At 39.2% G+C, this 19,946-nt stretch overlaps 1 protein-coding gene across 1 annotated transcript; it reads right to left on the bottom strand.

The window, feature by feature from the left end:
* Nucleotides 1-692: 692 nt before the first annotated feature.
* On the bottom strand, nt 693-4,436 carry LOC107778576 (uncharacterized). The gene is made up of 2 exons (XM_016598865.2): nt 1,509-4,436; nt 693-1,397 (listed from the first exon to the last, which is right to left on the bottom strand). Exons 1-2 carry the CDS (start codon nt 4,099-4,101, stop codon nt 931-933), a joined length of 3,060 nt encoding a protein of 1,019 aa, XP_016454351.2. The 5' UTR covers nt 4,102-4,436; the 3' UTR covers nt 693-930.
* Between the last annotated feature and the right edge of the window lie 15,510 nt (nt 4,437-19,946).

The following is a 19,946-nucleotide window of genomic DNA, read 5'->3' as shown; positions in this document are numbered from 1 at the left end:
ACTGCAGCCAAATATCTGAATGGGTAAACAGTCCAACATCCGATACAAGTGTGGAAGCATGTTATTTGATTTACAAGTAGTGATCAAACAGGAGCTGCTGATGAATGATGGAACCCTCAAAATTATAAAAAAAAGTCTTGGCTGGGTAGAGGAGGGGCCAGAGGATGGATAGAATTGTCCATGTTCCAATGGCCACGCGAGTGCTTAATTCCAGATTGCTCAAGAAACATTAACATTCTTCATAGTGGGTTTCCATCTCTTGAATCTTAGGAGAGCCATCAGAATACTGGGAGTAGTAAATACTGTGATATATCCAGGAATGAAATATTCTTGTTTTCAGTGCAATAGGATTCGCTTTACCTCTTCCGATTTCTACTTCTGAGTTCTGTCCAATGTTGAGTCTAATCCTCGAGAGCTATTGTCCATATCGAAACATGACTTGGAAATTGGTCGCTTATAGCACGATGAAAGTGTTAGGTCTCAATGTCCTGATATGAAAGACAACCAACTCTACACCTGACAAAATGGGGCGATATGTGAAATTGATTTGATCTGGATCTGCTTCAAAAGAAACTACATGCTCAAAAATTATGTTACTCAGTGGCACTATAGTCTACACAGTCTTAGAGCCAGTTTACTCGGATTATATTGGCATTTTCGACTACTTGCAATTTTCCACTTTTTGATTATCAAAAGTTAAATGATGCATTTCATTCGACTTGCAAAAATACACTAAGAAAAACATTATTATAGTGTTTTCTATCCTTAACTTACAACATGCTCAAACTTGTACTTAGTGGCACTATTCTATAGACCTACAACATGCTCAAACTTGTACTTAGTGGCACTATTCTTAGACCTATATCCTATAGTCATTTTACAAAGACTCAGATTACACTGGCATTTTCCACTTTCAGAGTATCTCTGGTATTACACAGTGGAGATTAGTAGACCATCATCACTATCATCTATTACCTTATTGGAATTAATACGCTTGTAACTTGCAATGTACTTTTCGGTGTTGTTGCCAAGGAGAGGAGCAACATCATACTCTTTATCTGGTGATTTTCCTCCGGAATTCCTAAAGTTCTTGCATCGATGAAGTATCTGCAGAACCTCTTTCATGGTAGGCCTACTTGAAGGTATGTTGCTTGTGCATATAAGCCCGAGTCTGAAAACAGTTTTCATTTCTTCCAAGTAACATGCTTCCTTGATCTCTGAATCTAACATATTATCGATGGCATTGTTCCCTTCTCCGTGCTGCTTCCATGCCCATTCTGCTAGGCTCATATGCTCTTCCCCGAAATTTGGTTGTCTTCCTGTCACTAGCTCCAATAGCACCACCCCGAAGCTATAGATATCAATCTTCTCGTTCACTTTCGTTGTATAAGCATACTCTGTAACCAAACAAAAAAATTCTTCGTTAGTCGTACTTTTGATAATGTTAAAAGAAATTGAGGTAAAGGGTTCATTGCAGAAAAAAGTTCAAGCTTGGATTTTGCTTTTACCTGGAGCAATATAACCAAATGAACCAGCAACAGCAGACATGGTGTGAAGCTCTTCTTTCTTATCTAGGAGCTTAGCCAAGCCAAAATCAGCAATTTTTGCCTTGAATTCAGAATCCAATAAGATATTGCTGGATTTCACATCGCGATGAAGGATTGGTGGAGTGCAATCATGGTGCATGTAGCAAAGTCCTTGAGCAGATCCAATGGCAATCTCCAATCTTGTTGGCCAATCCATGACTTTATTATTCAATGAACTTCTCTTCTTTCCATGAAGCCATCTATCAAGACTGTGATTTACCATGTACTCATAGACGAGCAACTTTGAATCCTCGCTCGAAATACAACACAATAACTTGACTATATTGGAATGTCTAATTGATCCCAATATCTGAACCTCAGCCAAGAATTCTCTCTCGAGCCTGTAGTCTACTTTCCTATCACTCCAAATCCTCTTCACAGCAATGTATTCATTCAATCTCCCAATGCAAATTTTGTACACCTTTCCTGATCCGCCACTTCCAATCATGTTATTTTCAGTCAAACTTGACAAAATGTTTGCCTCAGTGAAATCCAATCTCTGGAATGAAGTCAACTTCCAACTTGCAACATCGCGCTTATGCTTCTTCCTCTTGTAGTCCCTGACCAGGAACAAGGTCGATAGGACAGTAAATACGAAAACAGCGATTGCAAGGACTAGAACCAGGGCTAGAACTCTATGAGACAATCCTTTTGAATTACTGACTTTGGCATTACAATTTGGAAGATATGGAAGTGAGTTGCTGGTACAAAGGTTGGGATTGTTCAAGAAACTGTTTTCAAAGGCTAAGTTAGCAAATGAATCTGGGATTTTTCCGATAAGTTGATTGGAAGATAGATTAAGGCTAGTGATCCTCTTTACACCTAATTGAGGTGGAATTGGACCTGAAAGTTGATTCTGAGACAAATCTAGAGCAACAAGATCAGGGATTAAACCTAAAGCTGCTGGAATCTTACCAGAGAGTTTGTTCTTAGCAAGATCCAAATTTGTCAAAGATTTCCATGATGTTATATTTGCTGGAATTTCTCCAGAAAATGAATTCCCATCAAGCTCCAGCCGAGTTAGCCTAGAAAGACTAGTCAGCTCCACTGGAATCTGCCCCGAAAACGAATTGTTACTCGCCATAAGTACAACCAAACTAGTCCAAGAAGATATTCCCACTGGAATTTCACCTGAAAACTTGTTGTTATAGATCTCCAACCGCGTAAAATTGGATGCAACTTTACTCGGTAACTCCCCCGAAAACAAGTTATCATTCAATAACAAACTTGTCATGTTAACCAAAGTCCAAACTCCAGATGGAATCTGCCCTGAAAACTGATTCTTATAGAGCTGGATCGTACGTAAAGTAGAACAAGTTTCAAGTGATTTTGGTATTTCACCTGATAAATTGTTGACATAAGCTACCACACCAAAGAGAGTCCCTCCAGCACATAAATGCTGAGGCATATTTCCAGTGAATGAATTCTGTGAAACTTCAAAAACTTCTAGCTTTGAATGAAATCCTATTTCAGATGGTAAACTCCCATTCAATTTATTCCTAAACACTTTGAATTCCTTCAAAGTTGGAATCTTGGCTATGCTTTGTGGAATTTCTCCATACAATTGGTTTGAAAACAGATTCAGAATTTCCAACTGTTTCAATTCTCCAATACTTTCCGGGATTTTCCCAGTCAAATTGTTTGAGCTAACGTCAAGTTCAATCAAATTTGATGATTTATTAGTTTCAGGAATCAGATCCGAAAGCTGATTACTGTACAAGTAAGCATATGTCAAATTCTTTAACAAGAACAATCCAGATGGAATTTCTCCTTCAAGATTGTTATAAGCCAAATCAATATGCTCAAGACTTTGAAAATTCCCAAAACTTTCAGGAATTTCGCCAATCAAATTCGTCCGTCTCATCCAAAAATACTTCATTTTCTTCAGCTTCTCAAATTCCGGCGGTATTCTCGCCGGAGAAAACCCATTAAACGCCAACCCCAGATTTTCAAGATTGGCTAAATTTCCGATTTCTGCCGGAAATGTTCCATCAAACAAGTTCATATGCAAGAACAAGCTCTCCAACTCCGTTAAATTTCCGATCGCCGGCGGGATATCTCCGGTGAAGTTGTTACCACCCAAATCAAGATACTTGAGTTTCTGAAGCCGGTGAATATCCGCCGGAATGGGACCCACAAAATAATTCTGAGAAAGGTCCAAGTGTTCAAGACTTGAACAGTTGTATAGAAAAGTTGGAAACTTTCCGGGGAGATAATTCAACGCAAGATTGAGAAAAGTTAGATTTTTGAGGTCACAAATGGAACTTGGAATTTCGACAGTGATATCTTTTTCTTGAAGTATTATTCCGGTAACTTCTCCATCATCGGAGCACTCAATTTCCGGCCAATCACACGGCGAAGAAGTAGAGTTCCATGAGCTGAGTGATAATGGGTTTCCCCATTGACGCTTTATCTTCAGTAGAATATCACGTTCATTGGTGGTGGCCGGAGATTGTGAATTTACCAAAATGGGTATGAAGTTCAGTAGCAGTACGAACTGCATTCCGGTGATCATGGCGGTCGGAAAAACGAAGGGGAGGAATTATGGGTTGATTTTTGAGTCTTTGGTCAACATTAGAGTGTGAACAAAAAGACAATTCCACAAAATTTAATATATAGATAGGGTATGAGAACAGAGCATCATTAAATTGATTAAAATAAGTAAGTGGGAGAGTAAAGTAATGATTCTGATGAAGCTTCCATTGAGCTGCCTAACGCACAAAAACCTTCGAGATTTAGTTTGACTATAGAAAAGTTTTCAGCTCAAGAGCTCAGCGAACTGTGCGTTAGCCGTCCAACTACCTACGAACATAAATGTTTGGAGTTGCACTTCTAATTTTCTACTTTCATTTCGAATATTAGCTCTCGTTTTGACCTATATTTGATTGAAACTTGATAAATGAGTTTTTAAAATTGTATTAAAAAGTAATTTTGAAAGTTGAAACTGTGTTTATATGCATTTTATTTGAGAGAGAGTTAAAACTTTAGGAGTGCAAGAAATTTTTTTACTCAAAAACTGTTATAAATCAAATTTTGGGAACTTAAATTTGTAATATTTTTAAATTTATTTAAAAACTAATATATTTCATGAACAAATAATATTTTTAAATAATTTTAAAAAATTACGAAAATTTAAGACCAAACGGCATCTTAGTCGTTTAGACAAAATAAAATTTGCTTTAAACTCATCTCTATTGCTTCGTTAAATGGAATATTAATTAAATAGAACTTTTAACAGAGACATAACTGGTATTTTAATCAAATAAGACTATTAAAGAACTTTCTTAAAAAATGTGAAAAAATTCTTAAAAGATAGATAATATGAGATGAATATAGTATCAAATTTCTATTTGTTCTAACTTGTTTGGTAACTTTTATTTATCAAGGTCAAATCAATATTTATTAATATTAATTAGATAATATTAGAGAATTACACAAAAAGAGCTAGATAGAATTTTTTTTCTAATATTAAAATAAGATAAAATAATATAAGTTGCGGCACTAAAGTCCCAAACATTTGTAAAAATTATTAATTCATGAAAACAGGAAAGTAGCTCATAATATCTACTTGAATAGTCTTTATATTTTGCACGAAATGACGAAGACATGTTTCAACTGTTAGTCAAAGTTTATTTGTTTTAACTTTTTAGAAACAAAAATCGATAAATATATTGCAAGAACCATAATTTTTAGTCCGAAGCAAACTCCTCTGTCTACCAATTCTTCTTTAGGTGTTCCTTTAGTATCTAGAAACAAAACATTGCAAGAAATAGTCTTAGTTTTTATTTTTATTTTAGAAATAGTCTTAGTAATTTTAATAAATAAAACTTCTCAGAGTATGAGACAGAAGAGATGTGTCAAATATTCGTAGGTATTATTATTGTTATTATTATTATTATTATTATTATTAATAAAAAGAGAGTTGGATTCATCTTATCTAACCTGAAATATTGCCCAATAATTTGACTAAGTTTTGTTCAAATTTGGTTTTGCTAAGCAACAAAGTCCAAAAGTATTGTATTTATTTTTATACAAATCAAAATGTGCACGCGGTCGACCGTAAGATTATCTTCTAGAGGGGGCGCACCAGTTTACAACAACTAATGGAAGTATTTGCCCGAAAAAAAGAAAAAAAGAAAAAAAGGTAAATCTTATAGGAGTATGTCTTTCTAACTAAATTGACCACAAAAAAGATGGTTTATAAAAAAGAAATCTACTTAATTTAATCATGATATTAAGTAAGAGACACTGATGATTCATAAAATTAATTCGTTTAATGAAAAAAAAAGTTGCTAAAATAGTTATTGTCAATAACTCTTTTGAAAATTTTATAAAACCAAATTATATAGCTAGCCAATTATGCTGTACAAACAAGCCAAGATTGTTATTTCAGGCAGGGGCAGATTTAGGGGACGGATGGGTTCACCCGAACCTCCTTCACCGGAAAATTACATTATACATATAAGATAAAATTCATTTTGTACCTTTATATATTGTTAAATCTCTTTGTCACATTCCAAAAGTATAGCTTAGTGGTCAAGGGCATTTAACACCTTTGTAAGGTTGCTAGTTCAATCCCACTAACCACGATTTCTTTTAATTTTTTAACTTTTTCTTTTTCAAATCCCTTAGCGAAAATTCTATTTCCGCTAGAGATCCACATTTATTGATGAACGCTTTACTTTTCCATGTGAAATTTTTCAATACAAATTCGGATTTGGTCGAACTCAGGTAATTGAGAAACCAACAAGTAGGGTAGCTAAATACAAATGTTAAAATAATTGACAAATAATAACTCTAAAAGAGTCTGCATTTATTTTGTTCCCTAATCTTCTCATGAGGATCATGTCATGTGGACCCTACTTTTAGTTTAAGACATGGTCTCAGTCGTGCAAAACCAGTAACTCTTAAACGTTGAACTCCACCCTTAAAAGCCAACTACTAGTCTACTACTAAACATGTCTTGGGTAAGTTAAGAATTGCTGTTATAGACTTGTAGCTGTTGAAATTTTAGCCTTAAATAACTTATACGTAGGATTTAATGTATACGGTCAAAATCAAGGAAGGTCGATTTTAAGGCTTATGTGGCGTTTCAGGCCCGGCCTCGATGGGCTCAGAGCACAGTCTTAGGCTCATCCCCGAAGCACTCGCCTCTAGGGGGTATATTGAAGACTCACCACAGCGTACCTCGAGGCAGTATGAAAATCGACGACCGCCAACAAAAGGAGGAAAACTCCCAAGGGCGGGCGCGTGATTAAAGGTGATAAAGTCTGCGAGAAATAGTACCAATCCGTACTAGGGCATTACACAGTTGTACTAACAGTATTTTTCTGTCATGATCAGACTTGTACTGTATTGAGATTCACCCCTCCTATATAAAGGGGACCCAAACATTCTTGTAAGGGGACTTTTTTTTTCACTTTACAACATACATGATATTGAATACAATAGAACATTCTCTGCTTTTCTTGCCTAAACGTGCTCAACGATTACTCTACAGATTCACTACTTGTTCATTTATTGTCCATTTATTGTTCTTTATTTGTTGTTCATTATCAACCGTTAAAGGCTGCCCCCGAGGTCCTATATCACTGAGCTCGAGGACCTCAATCTTGCTACCACACTGGTTTGCTTATACTTGACATCATTTACCTAACAACTAGTATTAAAATAAATCGCATATTTTTAGATCAAATATAATTTTAAATACCATTTTCAAGGTAAACAGTTTGGCACCCACCGTGGGGCTAAAAATAATAGTGATTGTTTTGGTACTAGTTTTCTGACAACACACGTTACTCTTCACACCTTTTCTTGTCAAAGATTCTTTAGTTTCAGGCTTAATCATGTCTAGCACACAAAATGCACCTCTTCACGACAATGAGGGACTTGGAGAAAACATCGGCATATGGCTCAATGTACCACATGTAAACCCTGAGGGAGTGCCAAATGTGGAGCCAGTTAATATCATCTCCCACAACGCTCTAAACTCGCAAGCAGGTGTAGACCCCATAAGGAATGAACGCAGGGAAGTCCAGGCTGGAGGCCAAGAAGCACGAGGAATGGAAGAAGGAGGAATCAGCCTCCAAGTGATATTCGAGATGCTGCAAGCTCAGCAAGTCGCCATCGCTCAACTTCAAAGTCAGAACAGAACCCCTGACACTGCCGAACCAGTAAACATGCAGCACGAACCAGTGCTAGAAAGACCCGATGAAAGCGGCTTGGGGACTGACCCTAGAATCGTGAAAATGCTAGAGGAATTGACCAAAAGAATCGAGCAAGGAGAAAAGAAGATAGAGGCTAACAATAAAAGGTGGAGACTTATAACTCGAGGGTTGATTAGATCCCGGGCGCACCCTCAATTTTGAAGGGTGTAGATTCAAAGAAGTTCGTGCAGAAACCATTCCCATCAAGTGCGGCTCCGAAGCCCATCCTGAAGAAATTCAGAATGTCTGATGTCCTGAAGTATAACGGGACCACAGACCCCAATGAGCACATTACAGCTTATACTTGTGCTGTAAAAGGGAATGATTTAAAGGATGACGAGATTGAATCCATCTTGCTGAAGAAATTTGGAGAAACACTGTCGAAGGGGGCCATGATGTGGTATCACAACCTACCCCCGAACTCAATGGATTCGTTTGTCATGTTGGCAGATTCTTTTGTGAAGGCACATGCCGGTGCCATCAAGGTTGCTACAAGGAAGTCTGACTTCTTCAAGATCAAACAAAGGGAGAACGAGATGCTGAGGGAATTTGTATCTCTCTTCTAGATTGAGAGAATGGAATTACCGCTGGTCTCCGATGACTGGGCAGTGCATGCCTTCACTTAGGGCTTGAACGAGCGAAGCTCGATAGCTTCGAAGCAGCTAAAGCAGAACTTGGTTGAGTATACCGCCATGACTTAGGCAGAGGTACACAACAGATATAAATCGAAGATCAGGGTCAAGGACGACCAACTAGAAGCCCCCTCTAGCTCAGTATATCCAAGCAGGCTCCTAGCAAAGGAACCAAGGGGGTCGAAATCAGACAAAGAAAGGTATCAGCCATACTTCAAGGAACGAAGAGACACCTCGAGGCTGAATATACCTCGAAATGATCGAAGAGTATATCAAGGCCAAAATTACCGGAAACTTATGAGCAAAACCGGGTTTGGCAGGAATTCGAGGCCAATGGAGGCACCCCGATTGTTGGAATTCAACTTCAACATCGATATCTCAGACATCGTATCAGCCATTGGTAGAATCAGGGATACTAGATGGCCGAAGCCCGCACAGTCAGATCCTTTCCGAAGGAACCCTAACGTGATGTGCGAATACCATGGAATTCACGATCATAGGACCGAGGATTGTAGATAGCACCGAGAGGAGGTGGCCCGGCTGATCAACGAAGGGCACCTTCGAGAATTCCTCAGCGATCGAGCCAAGAACCACTTTCAAGAAAGAGAGGGTAATGGAAAGAATGGACCAGAAAAACCACATCACATCATTCACATGATTGTTGGAGGAACCGATGTCTCGTAGGGACCCATGTTCAGACGAACCAAAGTGTCCATCGCAACGGAAAGGCAAACTCGGAGCTATATACCCGAGGACGCCCTTACATTTAGAGAAGAAGACATCGAGGCCTTGTCCCAACCACATAATGATGCACTGGTAATTTCTTTTCTTTTGAATAACGTTCAAATTAAACATGTGCTCATGGATCCATGTAGCTCGGCCAACATAATTAGGTCGAAGGTGGTGGAGCAGCTCGGACTACTCGATCAGATCGTGCCCACCTCTCGAGTCCTCAATGGGTTCAACATGGAAAGCGAGACAACGAAAGAGGAGATCATCCTTCCGGTCAACGTGGCCGGTACAATCCAAGATACCAAGTTTCATATCATCAAGGGTGACATGAGGTACAATGCCCTACTTGGAAGGCCGTGGTTACACAACATGAGGGCGGTACCGTCAACTCTTCATCAGATGATGAAGTTCCCAACAAAAGATGGTATAAAAATGGTATACGGGGAGCAACATGCAGCAAAGGATATGTTTGCGGTAAACGACATGGCACCAACATCGACTCTCCCCGTCCAGGATGAGTCAGGAAATAGGCTGGCCACCGAGGAACAGGTGGTCTATGAGCATTGAACGAAGATGACGATGAAGGCTTCCTCGCTCCTCGGACCTTCGTTGCTCCCGAGGAGTAGGATGCAACAAAATCAACGGTCAAAGAACTCGAATAGGCCATCTTGATCGAGCACCCTCCAGATCAAAAGGTATACCTGGGAATGGGATTAACCCCGAACTCAGGAAAAAACTCATCCAATTTCGTATTAACAACATTGATTGCTTTGCTTGGTCCCATTTAGACATGACAAGGATCCCGCCGGAAATAAATACCCATCGGCTAAGTGTCAATCCCATGTTCAAACCAGTAAAGCAAAAGAAGAGGCCTCAGTCTGAGGTAAAACATGCATTCATCAAAGACGAGGTAACAAAACTCCTCAAAATAGGATCAATTAGGGAGGTAATGTCACGACACGGACTTCCCACCCTTAGGAGTGGTGATGGCGCCTACTCGTAAAAGCTAGGCAAGCCGAGTGTTATAGGTTTTATTACCCTTTTTCCTTAACCTTTTAACAATTTCAAATTAACATGCGATCAACAACAACAACATAATAATAATAATAAAAGAAATGCGGAAGACGAAATCTAATAGTTTAACCAAATACTAGTGCGAAAATCCAAAATACAACTCTACCCAGAACTGGTGTCACAATGTCACGGACCATCTACGAATACTACAAACAGTGGTCTGAATAGAAAGATACAAGTCTGCCTTTGAAGTAAATAAAAATAGAATAGAAAAGATAGAAGGGGATGCCAAGGCCTGCGGACGTCTGCAGGACTACCTCGGGTCTCCGCTGGACTGAAGGCAACAACCTCGCTATGGTCCAAAAGCTCCGGTACCAAGATTTGCACACAGTGCAGACTGTAGTATCAGTACAACCGACCCCATGTGCTGGTAAGTGTCGAGCCTAACCTCGGCGAAGTAGTGACAAGGCTAGGACAAGACTACCAAATAAATCTGTGCAGTTAAATCATATACGACAAATAATAATAACGGGAACTAGTAGTTAAAGATGGGAAGGGGAAACATGCTGTGGGGAATATCAAGTACCAACAGAATTTCAGTAGAAAATCATAAAGAACATCTTAAATTTCGCATCAGTAAGAATAAGGAAAATAGTAACGAATCAATATCCACTTTTATTCTTTATTGTTATGGCATGCAACCCGATCTAAATCATATAATACTTTTGCGGCGTGCACCCTGATCCAAATCATATAATACTGTTGCGACGTGCAACCCAATCCAAATCACATAATATTGTTGCGGCGAGCAACCCGACCCCACATGTCCTCCCTTATTACTCCTTGTTGTGGCGTGCAACCCGATCCCATATAATATTATTGCGGCGCGTAACCCGATCCCAATATACAAATCAACACCAATCACAAAAGAATCCCGGCAAGGGAACAATGATATAACAACAATATCCCGATAAGGGAAATAATATCATAAGCAGTGACATCCCAGCAAGGGAAACAATATCCTAACAATAACATCCCGTCAAGGGAATTAACTACAACTAGTCCAGTTTCCACAGTTAATTCACAAAATAGACCTCAACTTGAGCCAATACTTTACAATTGCCAATTACTAAGAATTCATCATAAATCTTGTACCATAATTTCTAACCATCGAGTTAAGCATGATCAATACATAATAAAATCACAACAAGTCCAAATATAAGACTCACGGGCATGCTTGACACCAACGTAAAGATACTCGTCACCTCACCTATACGTTGTACTCGACACTAACACACAATAATTAAGACACAACACCTATTCCCTCAAGCTAAGGTTAGGCCAAACACTTACCTCAACTTCCACGGCCAAACTCAAGCCTCAAGCACCGCTTTCCCTTTAGATTTTGCCTCCAATTTACTTGTATCTAACCCAAATCAATTTAACAACATCAATAAATGCTAAAGAATTCAACCCCAATGCTAAATTATAGATTTTCTATCATTTTTCCCAAAAAGTCAAAAATTGGCCCCGGGCCCGCTTGGTCAAAACTCGAGGTTCGGACCAAAACCCGGTCACCCATTCACCCACGGGCCCGAATATGTGATTAGTTTCGAAATCCGACCCCAAAACGAGGTCTAAATTCCAATTATTCAAAAAGCCACAACTCTACCCAAATTCCCAATTTCTACCATGAAAATTCTTGACTTTTGATTAAAAAGTGATGAAAACATTGGGTAATTGAAAGAGTAGAGTTTAGAATTGATTACCAACATTTTGGGGAAGAATTTGTGTGAAGAAAATTGCCTCTAGGTCTTGGTAATTTGAAAATATGAAGAAAATGGGTTCTGCCCATTTTTAAATATGTTTTAAAAAGATTGGGCAGGCCTTCATCGCGTTCACGATAGGCCTACCGCGTGTCGCGCCCCCCTTTTTCCCTTCCGTCGGAGAGGAATCTGAGTTTCGACATTCATGGGGTGTAATGACTCATTTCTTTTTGAGAATTGGGTATTTTGAAGAGTCGCCACCTAACGATTTTTAAGGTGCGTTAGGGCACCTATAAGATTCAACTACAGCTATGTTTGATAACCAGAGATAGGGTAAGGGCTTGAAATTTTCCTAAGGGGAAGGTGTTAGGCACCCCTTAGGATACACTAGTGTGGTTCCCGGCCAGATAGTTTTGTGAATTTATGCAATTAGAAAATAAACAAGTAAGGCTCAAATAAGAGGGGATTTAAGTTTAAATGCACAAGTGTTTGGAAACAATTATTGAAAGGCTAGATTTTGAAAGAGTTATAATCTAAGCATACTTATAAAAATAAAAGGGGTGTCCTAGGTTTGTTTGTAATATGAATCACATCAATGAAATACCCGGTATGACACTCCTCAGAAGAAGGGATACACGTGGTATTAGCGCAACGATCATCATATCCATATCTACTCTTCCCCACCCCGTGAAGGTATTAAAGCGCGGATTGGTCTCGACCTCTATTGCATGCTATTACCCGTCCCATTCCTATCAGTTCCAGAGGAATTTAGGACTGCTATTCCTATAAGAGGGAGGTTTTAGGCTGACACTTAGGTTTAAAGGTAAAAGGCTAAGGCGACATACAAAAACACGTATGACTGCATTTACAGGGGAAACATATAAATAATTAGAAGGCTCATGTATACCTCCGCAAACGATACATATAAATAACATGACTTAAACACAGTTAAGGTCTAAATTTTAAAAATCCTAAAGCAGGGTTTGAGTCAGAACCAGATTCATTATATAACTAAGAAAAGAAGTTCGAATAAAGCTTGCCTGCTGGTTGTAGCAGTTGGTAATTAAACAAAGGCAGTTCTAATTTTATTCGAGTAATTACCTAAGACTTGCCTAGGCGTAATAGTGATGTCCTATGAGCATGATATCTACATTGATTAGGGATGCAGTAGAGCAATGATTAATTTAAAACGGACAACTTGAGATCCTATAGACATGCTTTCTAATGGTATTAACTTAAGGCAGTGTTTGAAAACTTATTAAAGAAGCGACATATTAATTAACTAATCCAATTCAGAATAAATATCGTGAACTAAACAGCTTCTCCAACTAAACTGGTTTTAAGTTCTATAGGCATGATTTCTATTATAGCTACTTAGATCCTATAGGCATGGTATCTAAGTATTAAAAGCTGACTTGGACCTATAGGCATGGTATCTAAGTATTAAAAGCTGACTTTGGACCTATAGGCATGCTTTCTATGGAGACGAATATGAATACATGCTGTAACGAAACCTGAACTTTAATTACTTTACACCTTATAGGTATGATATCTAGTTATAAGGCTGATTTTAACCCTATAGGTATGATCTCTATTATTAAAGTCATTTAGATCCTATAGACATGGTTTCTAATTATGTGAAAGTAAAACATGCTGAATTCATTTTAAACCAGAGCAGATCCTATAGGCATATTATCTAACAGACCATATCTAAAAAAATAGACCCTATAGGCATGTTGTCTACCCAATTTAGCCATAATATACAACTACCCACCCTTTTTCACTAGTCACCCCGATAATTGTTTACAAATTATTACAGACCAAATAATTGAATCATAAAAGAAGTGCAGAAATAAGAAACTACAACCAAAGGAAGCCTGATTTTAACTTCCTCTCTGAGTTATGTAATGAACCACTTCAAAGCCAATATTTCAAAGCCTTTCTCATATCTGGGTGTGTCAGATTTCCCTAAGGACCTCAAGGGATCCCGGGCAGTGCTCACACCCAAATTTGCATAACCAAAAAGAATTAGTGCAGTGTGGAAGGGCCAACTCTTATGTGTCCAAGTTTAGAGGGAACTCAAGGGTCCCAAGGCAAGGCTCACAAAAGAGGGGCAGAACCTAGATTCTAGGAATAGGTGAGAGTGCTTGATATAATTTGAAAAAAAGAGTTTATTTAAAACTGAGTTGAAAGTAATCAATAACAGAGGCAATTTGAAAGCAGTTGTAGTAATAAAACTCAAAACTCAAACAAACAAAATCAGTAGTCATACAAGAGGGGTCAAGGGATTTTGGGAATACACTTGTCTGTAAGCACATGACCCCAGCAGGGGTCTGGTTTGGACATGCACATCAATAGCTGATGTTGGCATGGTCACAAACCAGCCAAAAGAACACGAACACATAGAGGGGATATGGGGGTTTGGGATTCACAAGACAGTAAGTACACAACAAGTGACTGCCAGAGTATGCTTCAAAACACACATAGGGGAAGCATTAATCTAAGGGGGAAGGGAACATATTACAACATGCTAATAATGTAACTTGACTACAGAACCATAAACAGGAGTAGGCAAGAATAAGGGAAACTGAAACAACTAAGAATCATGTTGTTGTTGAGGCTTGAAAAATTAACTAGGACATACCAGTAGGGAAAACAAGGTGCAGAAAGATCAAGTAAGCAGGATTCCACAATCTAGCCTTGGATTTTAGCCGGCTAGTTTATTCAATAGCACAAGTAGTAACAGAGAAAGAGAGAGTTTTGAGTGTAAGTGTGTTTTGAACTCAATTGTTCGTGTGTTTGAAAGAAGGGAGGGTAGGGTATTTATAGTTTTGAAAACGAGTGAAGAATAAGGTAACCAGTAAAGTTTCAACTCAAACATGGAAATAACCACAATCAGAATCAATTAACACAAGTACTCCCCTTTAATCAAGGGATTACTGCTCAAATGGATACTAACAGGGTTAATTAAGGAAAGAAATCAGTTTGAGACAGATTGACTATTTCCATATAAGAGGGCAGTAAAAGTATGAAGTAATACGAAGTATGCTTAGTTTTGGGAAAGAATTTAGCAAGGTAAAACATCACAACAATTAAAGGAGGGGAATCAATTAATTTTAAACAAACGAGTAAAATTAGGGTTTATAAGGGAACCCTTTGCAATCAATCGTAATGTTGAGGAAATCAAGATCAATCAAGAAAGAAACATGATTCTGCACCTCGACATATAAATAGAACGAACAGAAATATAACACAAGCAAGGCCAAACGCATTGGCAAAAGAAATAACTGGATACATACAAACATGCAGCAATTACAAGAGTAAGCTAAGGCTCAGTAGTCAACAAAGTCAAATAGTCAGGGCTCACACGTAGAGCCAAAATGAAGAAACCAGTCCAACATGTAAAAAGAGTTAGAAACAAGTAAAGGTCTCACAGTGACAAGTGAGGGAATCCTTTTAAGAAATTAGGGTTTTAACAATAGTTGAGTTTAAGAGATGATGAGAACTCGAAATCAGATAAGTCAAACAAAGAAAAGAGAGTCAGAAATAAAGAACTTAATCGAACAAGTATACATTCAAACAAACAGTTTCAAAACTCGGATAAGACCAAAAAAGACCTAGGGTTTTCAACATGATAAATCAAATAGAAGGAAAGCATAACCAAGTTCGTTTGAACATAGTAAAAATCATGAAACAACATCAAAAAATCAGAAAAGAGATCTTTTAAAAGAGGTTAGGAGAAAACCCTAACCGTTGAAAAATGAAGAGTCATTTTTGAAAGAAAATCGAAGAACCTTCGAGAAAACACTTAAGAAGTTCATGATAAGCACAAATCTAAGATAGATCTGAAAGAAAATCAAAAGACCTTAAAGCTAGGGTTTCAGAGAGCCCAGAAAAAGTGAGAAAGACTTTGACAGTTACCGATATAGCCAGAAAAGTCAAGGTTCTAACTTGAACGGCCATGGATGGCCGGAGAAAGACCAGAGATAGAGGTTGAGCAAGGACTGGACCAGATCTCTTTGAGATCTGGCCATGAAACCATGGAAACAAACACCCAGGAGCCATAAGAGATCGATACACCTCTCAAGCAGCCATGGGGGTCCATGGATTAGGCAGGGATTGAAAGGAATTAGGGTGGAATTGGGTGGCAGCGGCTAGGGTTTATGTGAGGCTACAGAGAGAATTGAGAGGAGAGAGATTCAAGGGGCGGCGGGTGGTGATAAATGAGTTAGGGTAAGGGGTCGTTTAGGTTTATTTTAGGAAGGGTGGGGACCGTTGATCATTCCGGGTTTGGGTCGGTTAAAATTGGGCTTGGGTCGGGTTTAGTTCAGAATTGGGCTGGGGAATTGGGGTTCAATTTAGGCTAGAATTAAAATACAAATGGACTATTATTTAAATAACCAATTTTCCCCCTTTTAATTATAAAAAATAGTAAATAAATTTATGAAAATAAATTGAAAGTGCTAAAATGATTCACAACATGTAAATAACAATTTTAAAAATATAGGGCTTAATTTTATGAATATAAACACAATTGAACCTTAAAAGGCTAATATTGCCATTATATGCAATTAGCTTTAAAAAATACTAAATAAAATTGTAAAAATATGTAAAAACTACATTAGCCATATTTTGGCATAAATATAAAAATCCACAAAATGAATCATCAAAAATGATAATTTGGGCGTAATTATTGGGATTTTATGGATGAAAAAGGGAAATAAATCAATTTAAAAACCTTACAAAACTATGAAAAAATAATAAAACATTTGGACATGCTTATGTATGTATATATATATATACTATATGCTATTTTGAAAGTATTTTGCATATTGAAAAATATATAGGGAAAAATTGGGTATCAACACCGCATTCGCGATGGGTCAGGCCCAAATGGCCTTCGCGTTGGATGGCCCGCGTTCGCCGAGCTTTAGCTCCTCAGGCCTTCGCGTTCGCAGTCAAACGGCCGCGTTCGCATATAACAAATCGAGCTCCCTCCCCCAGGCCCACTAACTCTATGCGTTCGCATGGGCCAGAACGCCTTCGCGAAGGGTAACCCACCAGAGCTTTGTGTTCGCGTCCTAAGCTCCGCGTTCGCGAAGAACAAAATGACACCTGAGGAAATTTGCCTTACGCGTTTGCGAGTGAAGCCACGCAAACGCGAAGAACAAAATCACTGTGCACCTGCAACAACTGTGACAACAGAAATTCTAAGTCCAAATCATCCCTAACCCCACCCGAAACTCACCCGAGCTCTCGGGGCTCCAACCCAAACATGCACGCTAACCTAAAAATATCATAAGAACTTACTTGTGCGATCAAATCGCCATAATAACACCTAGAACTTCAAGTTTAGCATCAAAATTAAAGAAAAATCTCAAGAACTCTTAAATTTCAAATTTCACTACCGAGGGTCCGATTCACGTCATATGGACTCCGTTTCTTACCAAATTTTACAGGCATAACTTAAATACCATATAAGACCTATACCGGGCTCCGAAACCAAAAAATATGGGTCCGATACCATAAAAATCAATCACATTTAAATTTCCAAAAAACCTTTATAATTTCAGTTAAACAATTTTCTTCAAAAATTCATTTCTCGGGTTTAGGACCTTGGAATTCAATTCCGGGCTTACGCCCAAGTCCCATATTTTTATACGGACCCTTCGGAACCATCAAATTACGGGTCCGGATCTGTTTACCCAAAATATCGACCGAAGTCAACTTAAATTTAACTTTAACGACAAATTAGCATTTTTATCAAATTTTCACATAAAAGTATTCCGGATATACGCCCGGACTGTGCACGCAAATTGAGGCAAGATAAAAGGAGGGTTTTAAGGCCTCAAAATATAGAATTAACTTGTAAATCAAGTGATGACCTTTTGGGTCATCATATTCTCCACCTCTAAAACAATCGTTCGTCCTCGAACGGACATAGAAAGAAGTATCTGAGCCTGGGAAAAGATGGGGTTATCGGCTCCGCATATTGGACTTGGACTCTCAGGTAGCTACCTCGGTAGGCTGACCTCTCCATTGAACACGAACAGAAGGGTAACTCTTCGATCTCAACTAGTGAACCTGCTGGTCCAGAATGGCCACCGGCTCCTCCTCATAGGTCAGATCCTTATCCAACTGGACAGTGCTGAAGTCTAACACGTGGGATTGATCGCTGTGATACTTTCGAAGCATGGACACATGAAACGCTAGGTGCACAGCTGATAAACTTGGCGGCAATGCAAGTCTGTAAGCTACCTCTCCCACTCGATCCAGAATCTCAAAAGGACTAATGAACCTAGAGCTTAGCTTGCCCTTTTTCCCAAATCTCATCACACCCTTCATGGGCAACACCCAGGGCAACACCCGCTTTCTGACCATGAATGCTATATCATGAACCTTGTGGTCGGCATAACTCTTCTGCCTAGACTGAGCTGTACGAAGCCTGTCCTGAATGGTCTTCCCCTTATCCAAGGCATCCTGAACTAAATCTGTACCCAACAACCGAGCCTCTCCCAGCTCAAACCACCTAACCGGCGACCGACACCGCCTACTATATAATGCCTCATAGGGAGCCATCTGAATGCTCGACTGGTAGCTATTGTTGTAGGCAAACTCTGCTAATGGCAAGAACTGATCCCAAGAACCTCCAAAGTCAATAACATATGCCCGGAGCATATCCTCTAAAATCTGAATAGTGCGCTCAGACTGTCCGTCTATCTGAGGATGAAATGTTGTGCTCAACTCCCGCGTACCAAACTCACACTGTATTGCCCTCCAGAAATGTGAGGTAAACTACGTAACCCGATTAGAAATGATAGACATGGGCACACCATAAAGACTAACGATCTCCCGGATATAAATCTCTACCAACCGCTTAGACGAATAGGAAACCGCCACAAGAATGAACTGCACTAACTTGGTTAGCCTATCAAAAATAACCCATACTGTATTGAACTTCCTGAGTCCGTGGGAGTCCAACAACGAAATCCATAGTGCTCTGCTCCCACCTCGACTCAGGAATCTCAATCTTCTGAAACAAACCACTAGGTCTCTGATGCTCGTACTTTATCTGCTGACAATTCAAACACCGAGCTACATAGGCAACAATGTCCTTCTTCATTCTCCTCCACCAATAATGTTTCCGCAAGTCCTGATACATCTTAGCGGTGCCCGGATGAATAGAGTACCGGGAACTATGAGCCTCCTCTAAAATAAACTCACGAAGTCCATCCACATTAGGCATACAAATACGACCCTGCATCCTCAAAACTCCATCATCTCCAACTGTAACCTGCTTGGCACCTCCGTGCCGCATTGTGTCTCTAAGGACAAGCAAATGAGGATCATCATACTATCGATCTCGGATACGCTCAAATAATGAAGACCGAGCGACTAAGAAAACAAGAACATGGCTTGGCTCAGAAACATCCAACCTCACGAATTGATTGGCTAAAGCCTGAACATCCAAAGCAAGCATCTATCCCCGATAGGAATATACGTATTGCTGCCCATACTGACTGACTTTCTACTCAATGTATCGGCCACTACATTGGCCTTTCCCGGATGATACAAGATGGTGATATCATAGTCTTTCAATAGCTCCAACCACCTTCTCTGCCTCAAATTTAGCTCCTTCTACTTGAACAAGTATTGCAAACTCTTGTGATCCATGAACACCTCACATGACACGCCATATAAATAATGCCTCTAAATCTTCAGCGCATGAACAATGGCTGCTAATTCCAAATCACGAACTGGATAATTCTTCTCATGGATCTTCAACTATCGCGAAGCATATGCAATAACCTTGCCATTCTGCATCAACACCGCACCAAGTCCAATACGCGATGCATCACAATATACTGTATATGGCCCTAAACCTGTAGGCAATACCAACACCGGCGCCGTAGTCAAAGCTATCTTGAGCTTATGAAAACTCGCCTCACACTCGTTCGACCACCTGAACTGGGCACCCTTCTGTGTCAACCTGGTTATCGGGGCTGCAAT

Source organism: Nicotiana tabacum, chromosome 1 (genome assembly GCF_000715075.1).
Source record: "Nicotiana tabacum cultivar K326 chromosome 1, ASM71507v2, whole genome shotgun sequence".
NCBI classification, from domain to species: Eukaryota; Viridiplantae; Streptophyta; class Magnoliopsida; order Solanales; family Solanaceae; genus Nicotiana; species Nicotiana tabacum.
This window is presented reverse-complemented; position numbering and strand designations above follow the sequence as displayed.

Excerpts from the sequence above, each read along its gene's own strand:
- LOC107778576 (XM_016598865.2), bottom strand. The coding sequence starts at position 4,101 with ATGATCACCGGAATGCAGTTCGTACTGCTACTGAACTTCATACCCATT. Across the intron at positions 1,398-1,508 it reads ATTTGGTTATATTGCTCCAG|AGTATGCTTATACAACGAAA; the intron begins GTAAAAGCAAAA and ends GTTTGGTTACAG.